Source organism: Prosopis cineraria, unplaced genomic scaffold, assembly GCF_029017545.1.
Source record: "Prosopis cineraria cultivar Desert tree isolate PC_DT_omini unplaced genomic scaffold, ASM2901754v1 PC14, whole genome shotgun sequence".
NCBI lineage: Eukaryota > Viridiplantae > Streptophyta > Magnoliopsida > Fabales > Fabaceae > Prosopis > Prosopis cineraria.
The window spans coordinates 1,530,972-1,554,330 of NW_026555345.1; the positions used below are offsets into that span (position 1 = coordinate 1,530,972).

The 23,359-nt window shown below is 31.5% G+C and overlaps 2 protein-coding genes across 5 annotated transcripts; one reads left to right on the top strand and one right to left on the bottom strand.

Moving 5' to 3' along the window:
- The first annotated feature begins 3,108 nt into the window (after positions 1 to 3,108).
- LOC129293363 (protein DETOXIFICATION 46, chloroplastic) lies at positions 3,109 to 7,577 on the top strand. Its single transcript, XM_054931285.1, has 14 exons — positions 3,109 to 3,729; positions 3,824 to 3,918; positions 4,149 to 4,257; positions 4,425 to 4,480; positions 4,718 to 4,773; positions 5,204 to 5,342; positions 5,431 to 5,568; positions 5,671 to 5,739; positions 5,854 to 5,964; positions 6,086 to 6,214; positions 6,377 to 6,454; positions 6,887 to 6,958; positions 7,041 to 7,100; positions 7,182 to 7,577. The coding sequence occupies exons 1-14, from the start codon at positions 3,243 to 3,245 to the stop codon at positions 7,275 to 7,277; spliced, it is 1,695 nt and encodes a 564-aa protein (XP_054787260.1). The 5' UTR covers positions 3,109 to 3,242; the 3' UTR covers positions 7,278 to 7,577.
- A 700-nt stretch (positions 7,578 to 8,277) lies between these two features.
- Positions 8,278 to 11,964, bottom strand: LOC129292234 (uncharacterized). 4 transcript variants are annotated; one of them, XR_008588884.1, is made up of 5 exons: positions 11,280 to 11,964; positions 9,893 to 10,090; positions 9,724 to 9,807; positions 8,784 to 9,027; positions 8,278 to 8,701 (listed from the first exon to the last, which is right to left on the bottom strand). XR_008588884.1 is itself a non-coding variant. In XM_054929797.1 (4 exons), exons 1-3 carry the CDS (start codon positions 11,877 to 11,879, stop codon positions 9,769 to 9,771), a joined length of 837 nt encoding a protein of 278 aa, XP_054785772.1. In that variant the 5' UTR covers positions 11,880 to 11,964; the 3' UTR covers positions 8,278 to 9,027; positions 9,724 to 9,768. The 4 variants fall into 4 exon arrangements, 3 of the variants coding, with proteins under 3 accessions (XP_054785772.1, XP_054785774.1, XP_054785771.1); XM_054929797.1 differs by having other exon boundaries at positions 8,278 to 9,027; XM_054929799.1 differs by lacking the exons at positions 8,278 to 8,701; positions 8,784 to 9,027 and adding an exon at positions 9,511 to 9,603.
- Positions 11,965 to 23,359: the final 11,395 nt, after the last annotated feature.

The following is a 23,359-nucleotide window of genomic DNA, read 5'->3' on the forward strand; positions in this document are numbered from 1 at the left end:
GCAATTTAGCAATTAATTAAATATTATATATATGTTTATATATAATATTTGTATGTAATTTAAAATATACAAAGATCACACTCTTTATAAGTTACAGTAAACAACATTACCCACATTACAGTAATATAAGATAAAGTAAGAAAGCTCTTTTCTTATCTATATTATATAAGCATTAAAAAATAAAGGAGTGTTATATGGAATAAAGTAAAACAGTTCTTTCTTAATTAGCATTAAATAATTATTTTGAAGGTGAAGTAAATGTTGCAAAATAAAATTTCAAAAGTGATTAAGATATTTAAAAAAAAAAAAACCAAAAACGAGTCAATTTTATTAATTGCCAAAAAGTTATACCCTTACTAATCAAGAAAGAAAGAAAGGGGGGAAAACACCCAGAATAAACTTACTGAAAGAAATCATCTCGGTCGAGACTGTTATTCTGAGCGGTGTTCGAAGCGACGCTAATGCAGCTGCAGATTTTTATTTTTATTTTTTGGGGGCTAAAAAAGTCCTCTCGTGTGCGTCTGGGATGCACTTTTTTCTTTTTCTTTTTCTTTTTCTTTTTCTTTTTTCAATTAAAGAGGTAGATAATAATGGCTTAAAGTTACAAGTGGGATCGAACGATCTCTCATGAAGCTTATAAGTCACTAAGCTATAAAGTCATTGACTAATGTATTTTTTTTCTAGTGCCACTGATGAACTTCATCGTTTGACAGTCACAATTGTACTCGGCAGATTAGTTGAATAAGCTCCTTGCTGATAAAAAATGAAAAATGAAAGAGACAAACAAAGAAGGAAATTTCCTATACCTACCCATCTGAACTATTCTCCATTGCCTTCAAGTCTTCATTCCTGTTGCTCAAAGTGAGAATTTAGATAATGTGCAGCATTACCACTAAGGTTAAGTCAATATTGGCCTCAATTCCTTAGGCAAGAAGATTTGAGACAATGCCGGAACAATCAGCCACTCAGCACTTGGAAAAGACCTAGTCAGTAGTAGTCAATAACTTCTTAAACAATCAATCTCAATACATATCCTGCATCCTTGAAATCTATCACTGGACAAACCAAAAGTGCTTCCTACACACTTCACAGCTAAGCACTGTGTCATAAATTCACCCTTGCTGTCTCTGCACACAATTGCTGCACCTGCCTTCCCATTCGACTTCATAAAAGCCTCATCAGCATTTATCTTTATCACCCCTCTTGCAGTGCTTCCCACATAATTAGTGTGCTTTACCCTCTAGAATTCACTTTTACTGCATTGAAAACCCATCACTCACACCTCCTCTTTCATATTCCACACCATGTACCGGCAATAAATGTGAAGGAATAAATTCATCTTGATAATTGCTCTTCCCCATGGTAATAAAGGTTTAATATAAGATAAAACAAAATTTTTAATATATTAGACTGCATCTTAAAAAATAGTCATCTTGCTTAAAGTTTATATTTTATAGTAATAGTAATAGTAATTAATATTAATAGCCTCTGCACCGCTTAAAATTACTTGCTTTTCTTTCGGCATCAAAAGGGTTTAATGTTTGAACAAACAATGATAATTAATATTTACAAAAATTATATTAAATTAGGCTATAAATTATACTCTCTCTAATTTTTGTAGGGCGCTTTTTTGAAAAAAAATTTATGGTCTTTAATCTAAGTTATATAGAAGGTTATTAATTAACATTTTTTAAATTTAACTCCTATTGCAAATTACTAAACGCCCCCAGAGAATATTTACATCTTTCCCTCTCAGTAGATCTTTAATTTTATTAGGGAAGGTCTTTGCAGCAGCCCCACTACAATTCCAGGCTAAAAGTTCCATAAACATAAACATAAAGCAAAAATATGGGAAGGCTCGGGTACCTGTGAGATCTACACAACTCATTGATCAACGTGATCGACCGCCTCGGTGTTTACACCATTCATCCCTTCCTCATCAGCTTCGAAAAATTGCTCTTATTTCTCCACAACTCCATCCTCAATCTGATTTTGATGGTGGTACCCCAATTTCGAATCCAGGGGTCTTGGTTGGTGACGCGTATGAGCGTCATTATCCGATAATCCCACGTCCGTTTGGGCAATTGCCAGGCCAGTACTTGTATTCAGAATTGTAGCATCCTCCTCGCCGTTCATCAGGGTTTTTTCATGCTCAGGTATTTCTTGTTCAGCAAATAGAGCTCCTCAATGCGAAACAAATCCCTCAACAACATTTTGTAGTCGGGTTGTATTCTTTCTCTTCAACATTATGAAGCCGGGTGGATTGATTCCTCTTTATTCCACTTGCTCTAACAGGAGAGCCCTTGCCTGAAGTCTTACTTAGCCTTTCTGGTTTTACGCTAGCATTGAAGCTGAAAACCTTCTCAATCTCCTTTGGGCTTGGGAGTCCAAATCCTTTTTTTTTTTTTTGGTTAACCTTCCCACTTTGATCCACCTGCATCTTTTCTTTTCCTTTTGACTTTGGTCTCCAGAGATATTATTCACACTGCTCGCAGAATGACCACAATCCTTAACCAACGTATTCTTATCCACCTTCAGCACTTTTCCTATTTTATTTCCAACCTCACTCAGCATTTCCTCAGTGTAACAATGCATTGGGAGTATTGGTATCCTGACCGAAATAGCTCACTGTTATTATAAGGATTATTAAAGTTAGGCCTTGAATGACCCAAGGGCCCTGATTCAAAAGTCTCAACTAAAGTTGCTTATTTTCAGACTGCAGAACAAAGTAATTATTTGCCATATCTATTAACTCAAAATCTGAGGAGCCTAACGAAACAAGTGTTCACTGCTATCATTTTGGTAAGATCAGAGTCATCTTAAGATTTAAATTTTTTAACGTATAATTTTTTAAATAAAAATATTTTTAGCAGAATAACAATTATAAGAAAGTTTTTATTTCGAACTTTATAAAAAAATATACAAATAAGATTATATTGAATCTAAACTCCCAGATCAAAACTGGATGGATCCATTGTTGCAACGAAACTGATCCTTCTGACTCTCATATAACCCACTTGTTATAATGAGATTTAAAAAAGAAATAAAGAAAGTGACGGAATTATCGTTTTCTGATCACAAAACAGCCAAACCAATTGTTTGGCTTGAAGAATTACAAACCACTCGCTTTTCGGCCCCTTTTTTGTGCTTTGTCTTCCTTTCTCCTCCCTCCATTTTCTTGGAAGTTGGAAGCCACTTTTCTGCTTCACTCCTTCATCGCCATCAAAATCACCAAATCAGAGATGGCATGTAAACTACAGACTCGCGTTCTTCACAACACTTCCTACAAGAACACTTGTACTTCATCATCACTTCCTCAATCTTCAACCGCCTTGTTCTTCAATCACCAAGACCTCGATTCATCCCGACCTTCCGTTCACATTCCTACGTTCCCTTCAAATCTATTCCTCAAAACTTACAGGACGCATCGCGATTGGTTCGTGACCACTTGCGTTAATCGGACTCGAGAACTCACCGATGATGGCCGCGAAACTTTTATTGCAAATGAGGATTATGTGGATGAGGATTCTCGAAAGCAAGAAGGCGAAGTTGAAGTGGTGGAAAAGGTAGAGAAGAAGGAACTGGCTGACCAGAGTTTATGGGGTCAGATGAAGGAAATTGTAATGTTTACAGGACCGGCAACGGGACTTTGGATATGCGGACCACTAATGAGTCTTATTGATACGGCCGTTATTGGTCAGGGAAGCTCCATTGAGCTTGCTGCCTTAGGTACTGAGTCACGGGATACAATAAATCTACTCACCCAATATACCTTGTGATTGCTGAATATATATCATAAGAACTCTTAATTTCCCGTGAGCAGGCCCTGCTACAGTTGTGTGTGATTACATGAGCTACGCGTTCATGTTTCTCTCGATTGCGACTTCTAACATGGTAGCTACTGCCCTTGCTAAACAGGTTAGTTTCTTGTTTCATTAGAATTATGATGTTTAAAGTTTAACTTCGAAGACTTAAAATTTTACTATCTTGCATTTCTGCCCCGTGGCCTTATTAATTACTACATTATTTGACCAATTTTCTGAATCTTGTAGATTTTGAGCTTTTTGATGTATGTTTACGGGTCATGTCTATCATTTTGTGTGTCCCCAGGACTTAACACTGCTTTGCTTGAGCATATATTTGTGTAGGATGGAGAAGAAGTGCAGCATCACATCTCTGTCTTGCTTTTAGTTGGGTTAGCTTGTGGCTTCGTGATGCTTTTGTTCACAAGATTATTTGGTGCATCAATGCTCACTGGTATTGGAATCTACTACTTACTTTTTATATATATGGGATGTGTAGTGCTTTCAATGCTTGGTTATTTTGTGCTCCTCATACTTACGATGACAGTATCTTGCTTATGCAGAAACGGTAGCATAACGAATTCAATGACTGATGAATTTTCTGTCTATTCTTCTTTTCAGCTTTTACTGGGTCAAAGAATTTACATGTATTGCCTGCAGCAAACACTTATGTCCAGGTTTTTTTATTATTGCATATACTTTTTTAATTTAATTAAAGGCTACAATTTATATTTTCCAAAGTATAACAAATTATCAAACATTTGATGGAGGAAAGCAATTGAAGCCATCATCTTATATTTTCTCATAAGAATGTATTTTCTTTTGCTTCATAATTATTAAATAATTAAGCCATGAATTTTTTTATTCTGTTTAACTTGCTTAAATGACTTATCAGGAGTTTCTTTTCTTATCAGATTCGAGGCTTGGCATGGCCTGCATTACTTGTTGGATGGGTTGCGCAAAGTGCTAGGTCAAATATGCTATCTACTGTTTCTCAAGCTTTATTAGCTGAAATGAAAGATTGCTACTTTGTGCATTTTTTTTTTTTTTGATCTAGATGAGATTCTGCTCTTACAGTCTATTTCATTTACATATAATTGTTCATGTTAATCCTGGTGAGGTGTTCAATTTGATGATAGAGTTTATCTTTATATTTACTCAAAACTTCTTGTGACCCATTTTTCATGTTCAGATGATGCTGGGATTGTATAACTGTTCTAACAATAATCATCACTGTACTTTCTAGCTTTTCATACAAATTTTCTCATTTTGTGTCTTCAAGTTTCTACTTACCCTTAGTAGAGCTTATTGTAATACATGATGTCTTTCTATAAGTAATTATCTAAACATAGGCTTCTTAATTGAATCCATTCACCTAATATTACCGTTCCCTCTCACAGTCTTGGTATGAAGGATTCTTGGGGACCCTTGAAGGCTTTGGCCGCTGCTAGTGCTATAAATGGCATTGGTGATATAGTTTTGTGTATCTATATGGGCTATGGTATTGCAGGGGCTGCATGGGCTACAATGGCATCACAAGTATGCTAAATATTGGCGTAAGTTATAATACAATAACTATTATACTGCCATATATTTGATCCTTCTCCTCTTCCATTCCTGTTTTTAGGTTGTTGCTGGGTATATGATGCTTCAGAGTCTAAAAGGGAAGGGATACAATGCATTTGCCCTCTCCATTCCCTCAGCCCAGGAGTTTTTTTCGATAGTTGGGCTCGCTACCCCTGTATTTGTAACACTAATGTCAAAGGTTGCATCAAGTATTGAATTTTATTATGCGACTTAAATCTGAATCTTGTTTAAGTTTTAACTCTTTTTTTTTTATTATGTTTCTGAGACTTTTCATATATAGGTGGGCTTCTACTCACTACTTATATATTTTGCCACATCAATGGGCACTCATACAATGGCTGCTCATCAAGTTAGTCTCACGCCAGTCTAATCTTGTTATCCTCTATTCCTTGCTTTGTTTGCTGTCTGTCTGTATGCAAAACTGAAATCCAAGGGCCATGATATGATTTGACTTTAATGTTAGGTCATGGTTCAAACCTTCTGCACGTGTACAGTATGGGGTGAACCTCTCTCTCAAACTGCCCAATCGTTTATGCCTGAATTGATTTATGGCGTTAAACGGAGCTTGGCAAAGGTTAGATGAGAATCCTTTTCAGATAAGAAGGGCATTTCTAATTTCTTTACTAGTAACTGCTGCTGAATTTCTTATGCATGCTGTTGTAAGAAATTTTCCTGAATTTTCACAATTTCAACAGGCTAGAGTACTTCTAAGGTCTCTGGTAATAATTGGAGCTATACTTGGGTTGCTGTTAGGAATTGTTGGAACATCAATTCCTTGGTTATTCCCCAAAATTTTTACGCCTGACCAGATGGTTATCCAGGAGGTTAGTGCTTGCGCTTCATACTTTAGATTGTTATCTTATGTGGTGTCAATTATGATTTGCACTGGTAGAAAATGGATGTTAAGAGATCTTATGATTTTGAGAGTAGATTTACTATATATACATAAATTAGTATAGTTAACTATTGTATTTGTGACCATGCAGATGCACAAGGTGCTAATTCCTTACTTCATAGCGCTTGCTATAACACCCCCTACTCTTGGCCTTGAAGGAACATTGCTGGTATGTTCAGTTAAACACTTAAACTTCTCCAAAAGAAATAGCATGTAAATATTTAGGCCAGGACATGAACAGGGTGGTTCAGTGTCTAATAGCTTAGAATTACCTACAAGGTCCTTTAAACTTACTCTTATAGGGTTGTTTAATTTGGGTAATTCAGCAGCTGAATGTCTTGTTGACCTCTATTTGTGGATGTGCATTACATCTTGTCAAACGGAACTCTGCTGTTTCAACTTTAGTACTTCTTTTTGTACTGTGTGTAGTGAAATCCATATCCTTCTATACACTATCTGACAGACTACATAAATGTGACACGATTGCATGATTATTTGGTATATTATGATGTATCTCTCCAACTTGCTTTGCTTTGCTGCTCATGAATTGAACAGTATACGGCAATGTCTCTGCAGTTTCATGGTGTGCTTGTTTATGCAGGCTGGACGGGATCTAAGATTTATAAGTTTATCAATGGGCGGATGCTTCACCTTTGGTGCATTTGTACTATTGGTAGTAACCCCTTCTTGATCTCTTCTGTGTAATGTAATATTGTTCTCATTTTTACGTAACATCCAATTTCCCTTTGCGTCAGATATTGAGCAGCAGATATGGCTTGCAAGGCTGCTGGTTTGCTCTCGCAATATTTCAATGGGTAAGACTAGGATCTCCTGCTTGCATCAAGTACAAGCATTATTTATAAAATTCTGATGTTCAATTATTTTACCGTTTATAGGCTCGGTTTTCGATGTCCCTCCAGCGCCTTCTTTCACCCAATGGCATGTTATTCTCTGAAGATTTTGAGCAGTATAAGCAATTAAAGGCTGCATAGATCAGTAGCTTAGTTTTATATAATATAGTCCATGACACACCTTGATTGGGAATTTGGGATAGAAGAAGCACTCTTGTATTTATTTTTAAAGTGTCGAGGGATAGGCATGCCGTTACGGTCTACATGCCAGAGCTCATTAATTCTTAAACGCATGATGCGATGCAAGCAATTTATAAGCTTTAGTGTTCCTCCTGTTATTTTATTTCTAAATTTAAATCTGGATTATATTCCTTGTAGAATCTAGAATGTGTCAATGTGATGTGGTCTTATAAATGCAAGCCTGCTGTTGATTATGCCAAATATATCGTGTAACAGTAACAGTTGCAGTCAACCGTTTAACTGCGATTAACAGTTCACATGATTAAGTCATGTTATTTGTCTCATATATGACACTATTATGATTATTTACCGATTAATTATGCTTATCTTCTTGCCAACTAAATGTCGCTTTGTCTACACCGTTAACGTCTTTGCCGTGTTATTTATATCCTTCCTATAAGCATAAGCATAAAATCCAGTTGTGGGGAGGGGAGAATGTAAAAAGAAAAGTATTTAAATGAATATATATATATATATATACACACACACATACATATATGCATTGCAAAAATATTTTGTTTGATTTGGAGTGTTGTTATTAATAAGAATATAAATTTATTTTTTGTTTGATTTGTCTAGTTCATGTTTGAATGTCATTCCATAACAAATAAATTAAGTGCAAATGAAAGTTAATATAAATCTCACTTAGTTACTAGAAAAAAATAAAATGAAATAGATTAAAAAAATGGAGACAAAAATAAAATAATTAAAATGTAGAAGAGCATAAAAGAATAATAGTTATAAGAGAAAAAGAAAATTTAATTCGTAGGCTAAAAAATCATGATTTATAAAATTTTTTACATGTGATGATTCTTATATTTAAAATATATAATATCAAATTTTGTCATGCCATGAGAGAAATGATAATTTAATTCATCTTTATGTTAATATTTTCAATACATTCAATTCTTATCCTTTCTAGCAATCAAAAGAACCCATAATTGATAATCATGGAGAGATATAGAAGATTGCGGTGTAACATTTGTCTATTTCAAGAAAAATCCTAGTGCAATGAAATGCTGGCAGGTTAACAAGTACTGGAGATATTACGAAGATTATCCTGCGCTAATTCTCTCTCCCGGTAGCCAATTTGCATGAGTTTCCCATTCTTGCAGCCGGTCATCACCATCGTGTCTTTGTATCTCCGGCGAATAGGATGGCTAGTCTTGGATAATTTCTGTCAAAAATGGAGAACTTCACGACTCTAAGCTTATTCATGGAGGATCTTCCATAAAGAACAATCACGCAGCAAATTCCCAAGTCTCTGGATACCATTTATATAAGAGCAATGATGGCCTTTGCAGCAGCCATCAATTCGCAATTACCTTGCAGTTATTCCAGCATTAACCCTGTCCCTGGAGTTTGCTTTGTTCCAAACGAATAATTATTCACGGGAGCTGACTTTACCTGGTGCAAAACTCAAGTGCAGTAGGAGCCGGATTTTCTAATATGCATGAGCATATCTATCGAGTCAATTTCTAATCCATGAAGTGCTAATACTTCAAGAATGAACTATATTTTCTCTCGTACAATGTCAAATGCTAAAACTTCGAATGGCACTAAAAACACCACACATTGTGAATGTCGTGGTATCCTACAGTTGAGCCGACGTCCTTGTTTCTGAGTTTGCAGCAGCAGCAGCAGCAAGGAGCTATTTTTCATTAAATGTGGTTAGTTGTACAAATCATACAATGCCAATGCCATTGTATTCTATCAATGACCAACTTGAGTTTGCAAACAATAATACTTCGTCTCTTTTCGGAAAATAATCAACATGCATGACCTAATATTTAAGTTGCTAAGTCAAAAAGTTTCCTCGTTTCTTAAGCAAAATAATCTCTATACAATAAATATTATATAGTAATACCCATAACATCCGCTTGGACTCAATGCAGGCTTTGCCACTCATCAATCACTACTCAAGAACTCATCCTTTATTCGACATGATTAGAAAAATCAGGCATCTCACTATGAGAGATTGGATGATCACTTTTGATCATATGTATAGAAAAGCAAATAGTTGCATTGATCTTCTGTCTTGTAAACCTTATTCGAAAAACTTCAATGTTAAGATCTTACATGAATCACCAGATGACCGTAAAAGCCTATTGACTTTTTTAGACATGACTAGAACTGAGTCTCACTGCACAGTTTGCCGTGGCCTTTTATTAAAATAATAATAATAATAATACAGTAATAGTCTTCCTCCGCAGTGAAATTTCATAAGCTGCAAGAGTTTTATACATGCAAATTGAGATTCAAATGCCTTGAATATGTTTGTAAATTGAGCTACTAAATGCCAAGCATGAAAAGCCTAAACCTGTATAGATTGAGCAACACCGCTAACCTCAATATAAGCTCACAAAGAATTCATAACCTGTTGTTTCCAAAATTATCTCCGCCTTGGAAATTTTGACCCTTGCTCCTTACCCTGCGATTTTTATTAGACTATTAGGAGAATGTCCCAAGGGTCAGGTGTAATTATGGAGATGAAGCTACGCCCTCAACTTGCTTACCAGTTTTGGTTTTAGCTGTTTTCTCAGAAACACTTTTCGAGCTTGTTTCTTCTTCTCTTCTGCTTTCAATTTGGTGAGACTAGGTCTGTATATAATCACTGTTCGACCAATTTGACCAACAGTCACTGAACCAGTTGCTTCTTCCAACTGCTTCACCACGTCATCTAGCTCTCCTGGACAAGTCCGGTGTATTTTAATCTGCGTATATGCCATTCAAATTCAAGTACAGATCTAGAAAGACAAGAAATGAGATATGTGTGCTGCAAATTATTCTTTGCTGACTGCAGCTACCTTATTTTGATGATTCCTTACCATTTACACAAAAATCTCACGGAGATATTGGAGTCGCCGTCTTGCATATAGATAGATTGTTTCGTTTTATTCCATAAATGCAAAGTAACTAAATTCCCATACTCCCATTTCATTGTCTACTTTAATTAGAATATGCTAATAGGTGCACTCAATATTCTAATCAATTTGAACAATGACAACGGGTTAAAACTCTGTAGGTGTTTACTTTCAAGCTCGTGAGTAAAAACAATATAACCCAGAGACATTTTTATAACTAAGCACCACATTATTAACTAGTTAACAAAAGTTCTTTTACGTCACTATTATAAACCTGACAGAAAACACTTGAAAAATGCACCTAAATTCATTCCTTTGAACCAAAACCATTCCACTAGCAATTTCCAATTGAAAGTTAAGGGAAGGCGCTCTGACACAGTGTGACATGTTTCATTTGAACTGACAGGAAGCTCATGAAAAAAATATTAAATAATCCGACGTGAACATAAATTTGCAATTGTTTCGTACATACACTGACATCTCGAAGCCTCAAATGGTAAAAATTTAACTCCAAGGTCCCAATGTGTAATAATCTCAAGCAAAGACAAGCTCAGCAACACATTCACTGCTATCAACAGGGCAATTCACAACATAAAAGCATGCACACCAGATTGATGTGATAGTTTAACATATTAAAAATAAAAAAAATAACTCTAAAAGCAAATCAATTAGACAAGCAATACTCAAAATAGGGGGAGGCGGGCAAAAGAAATTCCAACAGAAGCAAACTATACATGAAACTGGAACTTAAAGGGAATCGCAGACCTCGTGAACACTTGACAGCTTATGCCGAATAGAATCCCCAATATAAGCTCGAAAAGGAAGGGAAAAAGGGAATAAGCACTAATTGCCCTTTATTATCCATTCTCTCCTTACTGATCAAATCAAACATGATTCAAAATTCAGGCGTGCAAATAAACAGAAAATAATTTCCAGTGCTAATGCTAACCTATAAGCTTCAGAACGAAGAAACAAGTCACAACCTGTCAATCTCGAGGTATAACAATCAATTTTAAACTAAATTTCAAGGAATTAATACCTTGAGAAGCTCGTTAGCTTCGAGAGTTTCAATGAAAGAGGTCGCAACATTAGGTGTAACGCCAGACTTGCCCACCAACTGGCTTTTTAGCTTTTTCCCCAAGCTATGAGCGTAAGAGGCCAGCTCTTTCCTTTCCTTCACAGTGAGACTCGGCAACTTCAACCTCTCCTCCCTGTTTCTCTGCAGTGGCGACGAATATGAACCTTCACTCATCTCGGCATCCTCATCTTCGTTTTCAATCCCACTCTCTTCACTGTGCGGTTCAATTGCTTCATCGTCCTCAGCAATGTCCACCGAATCTCCAAATCCCACAGCATCGCAATGTCTCTGAGGAACAGAGACCACACATGAAGACCAAGAGTGAGAAAAGAGAGGATTAGATAGATGAGTGATGGAAGCGAAGATGGATTTCCGACGAAGTAGAATTTGGATCTGTCGAAGACGTTTAGGTATAGCAGTGGGAACAGTTATGGTGGATGAGAGAAGAAGAGGCTTCAGAAAAGAAAAGAAAGAAACTGAAGACGGCGATATCGAAGACAGAGAAGATGATTGGGAACCAAGAATGTGGAGTAGAGGGCCGGATGGCGCATTTGCCGCCATAATGCTGCAAATTTTCGGATTGCAGGGCTCTGATAAGAATTTGAGAAACTTTGTTGGTATTTTGGTTGAGGCTTTGTTTTTTATCTTCACATGGAATTTGAGCATTGGAATGATTAATGAATAGCACACAGTCAAAGGGGGTCAGCTTTCCTTGAACCATTTAAATTAAATTTATATTTTAAAAATTGTGAAAAACATGACTTTTAATTTTTATATTTTATCCGTATTTTGTAATAGATCTTTACACAATATTTTAAATTTTTAAATTTTTATTTTTTATGTTCTACGTTCATTTAAAATTCTATACTTTAATTATTTTAATCATTTAAAGATTTAAAACATTAAAAAATAAAAATATGAAGATTCAAAATATTAAAAAAAGTGTTAGAATTTATAATAAAATATGAGTAAAATATAGGGATTAAAAATTATATTTTTTAAAAAAATATTAAATTTAAATCATTGAATTTAATTTAATGATGCAGCTTTGCAATGTATCTTCTTTTGAAAATGTAAGAATATCAGGTCCTGTTTAGTTTTGTTCTCATTTTTTATTTTTAAAACTATTTCATAATATCAAAGGATGATGCAAAGTGATTGTATTGGGCTCCATACTATAACTAGAGTTATGGGCACAGCCCTTATGGGCCTAGGCCTTAAAGCTCGGTTACTTTAATTTGATCCTAAAATTGAAGCTCGGCCCTTATTTATAGGGCTCAGGGCCTGGCCCGTAAGTCCGGATAAGAATAAAATAAAATTCAACATTTAAATTTATTTAGAATATTTTAAAATTTAACATATATCAAACCAAAGTCTCACATGATCTAAAAAATAAACAAAAAATTTAAAAGTCCAAATAAGATAAAGGCAAATATCATCATCAATCCTAATCAAGATCTCTCTCATTATCATCCATAAATAAAATATTAAAACCCTAAGATGTAGGTCCATTTGTGAAAGATGGAGGTGGAGGCTCAATATTAATTATTTCTGCAGCTTCTTCATCATCACCTACAATAATTATTAATTAAATTGTTTTACTATCAAATATATATCTATATATATATCATAAGATGAAATATAAAAATTACTATAAAATGGCAAAAAACAATTCAACCAATTGCTGGTACAAAATATAAATCAATGTTTGCATATTATCTGAAAAGAGGTGAGTGAGAACAATACTTTGTGAATAGTAAAACGAGCTTCACGGGCCACCCGGGCTCGAGCCCGTTTTTCTAGGGCTTAAAAGGGCTGGGCTTCGAAGTTCGGTTACCCTAAAAAATGCCAAATTTTTAAGCCCGAACTTTTATTAAAACGGGTTTAAACGGGCGGCCCGTCAAACCCAACCCTTATTCCCGACTCTAACTATAACTTAATTTTAACAGGTTCTAGTTATTCTTGTGTATAAAAAAAATTTGTTTTATAATATAGTTCCTGTTTGTTCTCTTTTCTCATTTTTTATTTTTAAAAAATGTTTTATAATATAGTTTTTAAAATTCTTTTTAAAACAGAATAAAATAAAAGTATATTTTATTATGTCAATTAAAAACAGTTTTAAAATTAAAAATAAAATGATAATAATGATTATAAATAATTAATAATGATTATTCATAATATAAATTAATTAAAGTAACTATAATTCCTAATAATCAAATATAGTATATTTTAAAAATAAAAAAATAACTTAAAGATGTTTCTAATTTTTTATTTTTAAAAGTAAAAAATGAAACCAGTTTTAAAAAAAATTAAGTAAAAAAACACTTATTCAAATAAATTTTTTTATTTTTCAAAATAATTTTTTTTTTAAAAAAACAGAAAACAAACAAACCCTTATTTTGTGCTTATACACTATTTTCTTTCTCTCAAATTATGTTACGAAAAAAACACTTGTGAAATATAATTTATAATTTTATTTTTAAAAATAAAAATATCAATTTTTAAAAATAATTTTTATTTAATACTTCATTTATAAAACATTATTAAAAAGATAGAATATAATATAAAAATAATATTAAAAATTATCATTAATAAAATTTTATTTTTATTTAATTATTTTTTATCTTATATTTTAAAACAGAAGGCGCTTTACTATTTACAATGATAAACTTCAACCATAACCCTTTAGATACTACGCAATATCGAGAATATTCTTGTCAAATGGAATAAGCACATTGAGAATTCTTCATTCAATGGCCATTTTATTATTCTAATAAATCATTAAATATTTTTCACCCACACACTCAGCAAGTAACCCGCATTCTGCAGCCATTATCTCTTCCCTCAAGCTATATCAAATTACGATACCGCTCTCAGTTTCCATTCTTTTTGTACGAATTTACAAAATATTTTTAAACAAAATCACATATATTAATAAAATTTATTAAATACAATTTATAATTTTATTTTTTAAAATAAAAATATAAATTTTAAAAATATTTTTCATTTAATACTCCATTTATTTATGAAAGAATATTAAAATATATATAATGAGAAAAGTAATATTAAAAAATTATTATTAATGATATCTTATTTTTGTCAAAATTTCTCATATTTTGAAACATCAAATCTTTTTCTAAAAGTGTCTTATAATTTAAAATAAAGAGAGTACTTTTTTTCTAATAAATCCCATTTTTTAATATTAAAAATAATTTAATAAAATAACATCACTTGGTTAAATTACGTACGCCTCCTTACTTAAGTAAGTAGAGTTTCTACTGCTCACCTCAATTTTAGTTTCTTATTTATTATCCTTTTTATTTTTAATATTAACTATAATTTAATAAAAGCTTTTTTTCCAACCCCAACATTCATGATGATGATGATGATTATTATTATTATTATTATACTCTTCCTTTCATAATATTAAAGTTCAAAATATAAAATATTGGATGAGTGTCATATATTTTTTTTTCCATTATACTTTCACTTTATTAATTAATTGATAAGAATGTTTTGAATAAATATATATTATATTTATTCCTCTCAAATGTTCTATGCATGATTTGAAAGATACAAAAAATAAAAAAAATCAAAATTTTAAGCATGTTTTTAGAAACCTATATTAACAACTTATTTTATGATATCATGATCCCGAGGAATAAGCATGTAAATTAACTAATTTATTTATTCAAAAAAAACATTTAAGAATAATTAAAATTCTGTAAATAAAAAATTATTGAATATCTTCATAGAACACCTTATAAAATTAAAGCACATGCTTATTGATATGGGCATCACTGTACTTATCCTTTAAGCACAGTCGCTGAAGGAAAGAGTAGCTATATTATTTTTAAAAAAATTAAAAATAAAATAAAAAGAACAATTCATCTCGTCACAATTAATGAGCTGAACTGATGCGCAGGCTTGGCTGCGCAATGGACTTGTTCAGCCTCATTGACAATACAAGCACACAATTGTTCAACTGAACAAGGACAAACAATCTCCCCTTCTCGAATGCTGCCATAAAAATGATAAAGCACCATTCGAATTCAAACCCTAATCAACCTTTCATTATTTGGGTTCATCCACGATAATAAGCCAAACCCTCTTTCTGCTTCCCATTTTCCAGATGCACTAACGAGGAAAGATTCATCCAAACCCATATACCAAAAGACATCACACACACTTCGCACATAGAGACAAATTTGCAGCCCTTCGGGCGCTGACTTGCCTTCCGTCCATCTAAACCCCATATTGCTACAAATCATCAAACATCACAAAACTAGGCTACCACAAAGAACACCAACACCCCCAAAAATAGAAAAGAAAATTGACCCTACAAGGGAATATTTTATATTTCACCTACTTTAATTCGCAAAGTCAAACAGTATATAAAAGTTTCTGGCCTCGGGCCAGATTTCCTGGAAATTGGAAAACTTTGTTCCAGATATTAGAAGCATAGGGCAAGCCCTACTGTACTGTTTTCATCATAAACCAGCGATACATACAGAAGCTGACAAAGCTAAAATAGACCGCCCGGGGAAAAGAAAATCAAACCATAACCAGACCTAGGAAATGAATTGTGTACTCTCCGTGCATATGATGTTACATATAATGATTCAGATTAATCTAGCGCTCCTGTGTCCAATTGTGAAGATTAATTCTGAATCATCGAAAATTGCCATACATTTGGAGGGTACACATGCAAATTTCCTAAGAGCTGACTTGTTGAACTGCCAGAGGTGTCTTCTCCTTCCATTGGCAAACGCTTGCCCTCGAGCTTCCACCGCCGTTCGGCTTCCCTAGAGTCCTTTGGCCTCCCTTCACAGTGCCGTCACGAGGCGGGCTAAAACACACCGGCAAAACCTCGTCCCAGTCCGGCGGAAACTTCATCGAGTTCAAGTGACTCGCTAGCTTCTCTTTTCCCTAGACATGTTCAGTATTTAACAAATCAATTAATTAATCTCAGTGAATCCCAGACGAAGTGAAAAATCATCGAATCCTCCGAATATAAAGAATTGCAACTTTAATCAGAAGAAGAAATGAAGAACAGGAGTTAGGGCATAACAAATACCTGAAGTCGAGCCGCGACGTTGTCACAAACCTTGTTAGATTGAAAGTAGTCCCATTTCTTATTGTTCGTGGCAGCGTAAAACCTCCAAGCTGCCTCCGGATTGGTGAAGTTCACGAATCCGTATCCTTTGTTCAACCTCGTACTGCAAAATCGATCGCGACGGTCAGTACTGGAAAATTACGGGGATGTCTTGCCTCTATAAATTGAATCCACACATCCGCCTCATCTATGGATACAATATAGTTTAAAACTTAAGAATGATCTAAAAATAAAAATTTCTTTATGCCCAGGAGTTTTTTCTTAATAGAAGAATACCCTCAAATTTTAACCCGAATGAAACCTTACCACGTACCAATGAACAATCCTAAACTCAAGCAAACGCAATAAGATATATGTTGCAAACTAGAGTCAACTAGACAGCTAGATAAGTGAAGAGAATTATGTCACATACGTGAAGTCGATCGGCAGATAAACCAGGTCGAAGGCTGATTCTACGCCTTCACCACCTTCGCCCTCTTTACTGGCAAGTCTGCGATTCTCAGACAAACAATGTTTGTCCAAGAACTCGATCAGCATCGCCCGCCTGGAGAGACAAGAACCGGAACCCGAGGACCACGTTAAAATTGACGTGATTCAGGAAATAAAATTTTATAAGTTGAAGAAGAAAAGTTTATGATCCCCATGCATGTTCATCAAACTTTTCAACTGCAAACTCAACAGAAATAAGCATGGGAAGAAGCGAGAGATCGGGAGTCGGAACATAAACTATGCAGACCAGTATTCCAATTAACCAAACAAAAATATCGCAAGAAATATCAGACCGCTAGTATCAATCAGACGAACATGAAAAACTATAATTGAATATGCAAATCCGTCAACTAAATTCAAAACTTATAACTTCCAATTTATGTTATGATCACCGACGCATGTAGAGATGAAGAGGCATATATCTGGGTTCAGCGACAAACGTGTATCTATTAGGTATGTTTCTGATCATAATCGTCGTATTCCCCTCACGTTGCACAGGAACCAAAGGATGCTTCGTCTTCTTATTCCTTGGGAAAAACCTGAGGTTTCCCAGTGTCCCTTCTGGAAAGCCTTTTGGCCGGCTAGCCAGTGGTGGTGACCGGAACCCTTTGGTCCGGCGAACTTCCGTTCTTTTTCCTCTTCCATAACCAGTGAAAAAACCACGGAGAAACTGACGCTTTGAAATCCTTTCGGAAGCATCCTCTTGCTTCCTAGAACTATCAACGGAGTTTTCCGGTTGAAGATGATGTTCCTCTTCCCTCACGGCTCTGAGAAAGTAAGGTTGTTCGAAATAGGCGGGAGGGGGAGGAGGAGGTTCCGTGGGGCGATGAAGATAGAAAGGTGGTGGCAACGGAACGACACAACCTTGACCTTGATGGTATGGTTCCATGGAACTGAGGTTGGGCTTCGGAAAGAAAGGAGTTGCTTGGGGGTTCAACCTCTTCATAGCAGCTGGAAGCACGAACAGAGAGAGTCGATGAAGGAAGAAGTATGCTGAGAAAAGATTTAGCGTAGCGATGTGAGAGAGACCGGTTATATGAATGATAGTTATATAGTGACTAGGGGGGATAAAATACTCTTATAATAATTTTTTAAACTTTTTTTGGGCAATGTGAAGAAGAAGAAGAAGAAGTCGCCCTGACGAAATATGAATTTTTTTTTTTTTGGGTTTTTGGGCAGCGGGAGGGAAAAAGAGAAATACTGTGATGAAATGAAAGTTTGTCATGATGAGATGAAATTTGACTCTCTCTTTTTTTTTTTAAGGGCGATGTAAAGGAAGAATATGATGAAAGCGAAAATTTTTGTTCTGCTGAAAGTGTCGAGACATGAAAGGAGTGATTGGATTGAAGGGATGGACGGAAATATGAGCAGTCAAGTTACTGCACGTCTGGAGGTATTGCGTCACGGCTAAACATGCTGCCTGAACTTCTAATCTTTTCCAACTCTGATTTTCTAGATAATCCTTCTGTTTTTCGAACTTCAATATTCAATAATATTTTTGTCATTCATGTAGTATGTGGCTTTGATTATAATCATTCAATTAATTAATTATTAAATTAATACTTTTTAATTTACAATTATAAAACAACTTTGCAAGAATTTTATTATCCCAAAATATTTTCTCAACCTTAAATTATAAGATATTTTAAATAAAATTATTATATTAGTAAAATTTATTAAATATATTTTATAATTTTATTTTTTAAAAACAAACATATACTCTTTCAGTTTAAAAATATAAAATATTTTTTAAAAAATTAAATATTTAAAAATGTAAGATATTTTTACTCTTTTGAGATATAATCACTAATCTTTTTAAAAAAAATATCCCTATTAAATAGATCATTTTATTATTTTTAAAGATATAAATAAAAATAAATATGAAAAGGTATGATTAGTTTAAGAATAAGTGATTACTCTATTGAAAGTAAAATTTAATTAAAAATAATTTATATTTTTTTAAAAAAAACCTTTTAAAATACCATCTATTTAATAATTTATTTATGAAAGAACGTTAAACAAATATATGTGTGTGAAGGGTAATGTTAGGAAAAAATATTAATAAAACTTTATTTTTTATCAAAATAATCATCAATAAAACATTAATTCAATCAAAATATTTTACTTTTGGGATGTCGAAGCTGCTGAAGCTTCTTGTAATTTGAAATAGAGATAGTATAATATAATTTAAAAAAAATAATATTTTATTAATACATAATTTTTTTAATATTACTCTTTAAGTAAAGAAAAAATCAAATAATGTTTTAATGTACTCACTGTGTTTTTAAATATAAGAAAAAATAATAAATTGCATAGTTTAAGAAAGTTAAATGAGTATAATAATTATATCTAAAATTAAAAAAATTGGACTAAATTATTTTTATAATTAAATAAATAAATTTGTCCAGTGACAATAAACATTAACTTTGTGAGGGACTGTTTCATAAAAAATATGATAAATACTTCTTGAAATTTGTAATTTTATTTATAAAAAAATGCTCTCTTTGTTTTAAATTATAAAATATTTTTTAAAAAAATTCAGCATCCCAAAATATAAAATACTCTTACAAACATAAGATTTTATTAATGATAATTTTTTAATATTATCATTCTCACTATATCCTCTCTCTTTAATATCATTTCATCAATAAATTATTAAATAAAAGGTATTTTTAAAAGTTTGTCTTTCTGTTTTGGAAAAGAATAAAGCTATAAAGTTATTTAATAAGCTTTATTGATATTCATAATTTTGTTTGAGAGTATTTTATAATTTGAGATAAGTATATTATATGATAATTTTTTCATATTCAAAATGGAACAATAATAATTAAGTGTGTAAGAGTATTTTTAAAAATTTATAGTGTTGTTCTAAAAAAGTAAGTTTGTAAAGTATTTTTTATTAAATTTTATTGATATAAGTAATTTTGTCTCAAATTTTTTTTATAATATGGGATAGAGGGAGCCATCAATAAATGTGTTGAATTTTAATTTAAAAATTGATAATTATAAAATGTTAAGTTGTTTGATATAAACATAGGAATCTTCTCTCTTGAAACTTAATTAAATATGAAAAAAAACTCAAAAATTATGCTAATTGTTATTTTGAAAACGAAGACATATATCTATATAAGGCCGCATGTAATTTTTTTTGATACACATGTAAAATTTTCATTGATTTATGTGCTTGAAGGAGCGGCTCACATTAATTAAATGCAAAAGAAAAAGCGTGTTCATATTTTTATTTTTAAGTTCAAATTAAACTAAACATTTTCGTTTTCTACGTATATTTCAGGGAGCATCAAGATAATTTATACTCTACTCATTTAAAAATATAAAATATTTTTTAAAAAGTTAAATGTTTAAAATATTTTTAGTTTTTTAAGGTGTAATCGTTGTCTTTTTTTTTCAAAAGTATCTCTATTAATAGTGACTTTATATTTATTGTATAGTGTTTAATAGGGACAAATATAAAAAAATATGGTCATTTTAAAAGTAGATAACTACTTCATTGAAGGCAAAATGTAATTAAAAATGTATTATATTTTTAAATAAATGGAGTATTTATATTGTTTATATAATTTATAAATACTGGAATTCACAAAAAAATTATAAATAGTGGAATTTGACATCACTTTAACTGCATGTTTCTATGTGCTAATTAATAATTAGATCGAACTCCCATGTAGTATGTACTGTTATATGAAGTTTCGGGAATGAGCTCCATGACACATTAATAAAAATAATTTATCATAAATTTTATATTATATATATTGAGAGTGTATTATTAATATTGATATCTAGACTGATAATATCAATCAACGATTAAAATGAACTTAAAAAAAAAAACAGAGACGTTTTTTATGCATAAATGGAGGCTAAAAGTATGTTATATATGTCGTTAGGAAATTTGTACATGGTATCGATGGCATGGGTGGTCCGGGATGGTTTAAATTTAAAGTTTTACGATAGTCTTACTGAAACTTTAAAGTTAAAATGGCTAAGTAAATACGTTATAATTACTATTTATATTTATATTTCAAATTCCAAAATATAGATATAATAAAGTTAAATAAATAGACTTATTAAGGGATATAATTAATGTAAAAAGTTTTTCTTGCATTGCTAAATTTTCTCTCAAATCATTTGTTAATTAACGAAATAAAACATAAAGGAATAATGATGCTCATAAATGCTACATTGAGTTTATCAAACATCCTTTTAATTTTTCTCAATTTTAAATTAGATTGTTATAATTTTTTTTATTTTAATTAAATCCTTACATTTTGATCCCTTCAAATTAATATGTTAATCCAAGAAGATTGATATTATGAGCGTATGATCAACATTTCTAAAACAAAACACTTTTGAAGTTTATTTAAAATTTGATTTGATTTAATACTTTTAATTAAAAAATAAAAATTAATTTAATACCATGAATGTATTTTTATTATTTTTTAAAATTCTATATGTAAAAAATTATTTAGAAGATGTCGTCTAACAATGAAAAACAAAGCTATAAAAATTATGTAATTAGTTTTAAAGTTATATGATCTTTTAATAAATGCAAAAATATTAATTTTATATGATCTAACATATCAAATTATAAGGACTCAATAGAAATAAAATAAATTATAAGAATCTTATTTAAAATTTTAAAAATTATGAAGGCTTGTATATTAATTTTCCCTATAAATATAATTTGAAAAAGTATCAATAAATGTTGTAATCTACTAATTTAAAAAATGATCAACAAGGTTGTTTCTTTGAACCACGATAATATCGAATATTAATAATTACTTTGCAGTTTTAAAAAAATTATAGTATTCTGATTTTATTTTCATCAAATATCTCAATAATAATAATAGTTGAAATTTCAATACATTAATTTTTTAAAAAATAATAAATGAAATACTGGTGGGGTTGAAAATAATTAATAAAAATTATTTAATATTTTATATTTTAGATTAAATAGTATTTCTCAAAATACGTTATATCAAGGATAGAACTAGAAGGAGCAACACAATTTTTTTTCCAAGAAATAATATAAAAAGTTGATGTGAAATGGACAAAGAGGAAGAGATGTAAGAGAGCCAGGGAAGGTGGTGTTGGGTTTGTGCAAGCCAAACCACCAACAAAGGACATTGAGTGTGAATTTAAATAATTAAATTTTAATTTTTAGGACATATTTTTGATATTTTTTAAAAGTTAAAAATTGTTTTAAAAAATTATAAAATGAAAGTAAATTTTGAAAGTGCTTTGAGAATATTACTCAATTCACATTCAATTAATTTAACTTTCTATAACTTTTTAAACTAACTTTGCAAATGGGATTTAACTGTTTTATTATTTTCCCATGTCACTCCTAAGAAAAATACACCACACGGGATGGCAAATCCTTCTTTGTTTTCTTTTTTTTTGTTTGTGTTTAACCTTTCATCTTTCAGAATCTCAGGGTCCTCCATATATATTTCTTAAACTTTACAGATGGGATTTGACTATCTTATTATTTTCCCATGTCACCCTTAAGAAAAACATGCCACACAGGATGACAAATCCTTCTTTTTCTTATTTGTATTTAGCCTTTATTCTTTCTAAATCTCAGAGTCCTTCATATATATTTCGTAATTAAATAACATGAGAAATTGATAATATTGAAGCTTGCATTCATATGTATTCAGATATTTTACAATTAAAATAATAATATATTGGAGTGAACAATTGTAAATTTTATTTTATACTCCATATATAAAATATCTGAACTATTTGTTATACATATTTTTTCAATATATCAAAATTTATGTTTTTTTAATCATTATTATTTAACATATCAAATTTTATGTTATTAAAATTTTTTTTATCACATTTTGATATATTATATTTGTATAATAAAAATTATAAATCATCCCAAATCAATATTTTTTTTATAATTATATATTTAAAAATACATTTCTTTACATATTATTCAAATAATTTTAAATTTACTAAACTAATTTTTAAAAAAATATATCAAAATATAAATTTTATTATAATAACTGATTTTTATTAATTTGATTTTTGTAAAATATAAATTTTCAGTAAATTATTTTTTAACCAACTAAAACCAAACTTATTGGACGAGTAGCCTTGCTCACACACGCCAAGAGAAAGTATTGAAAGGCGCAAAGTTAGCGTGTGGACTCTGGAGCATGCAGGTGATTATGTACGTGCCTATTTTATTACTATTTTTATTTTAAATTATAAAATAATTTAAAAAATAATTATATATACTCCTTCCATTTAAAAATATAAAATATTTTTTAACTGAATTTTATTTTTTAATAAAATAATTATTTACTTTTAAATTAACTCTATTTTTTATATTTATCCCTATTAAACACTCTATAATAAATATAAAGTTAATATTAATAGGGGTGTTTTTGAAAAAAACAATAATTAC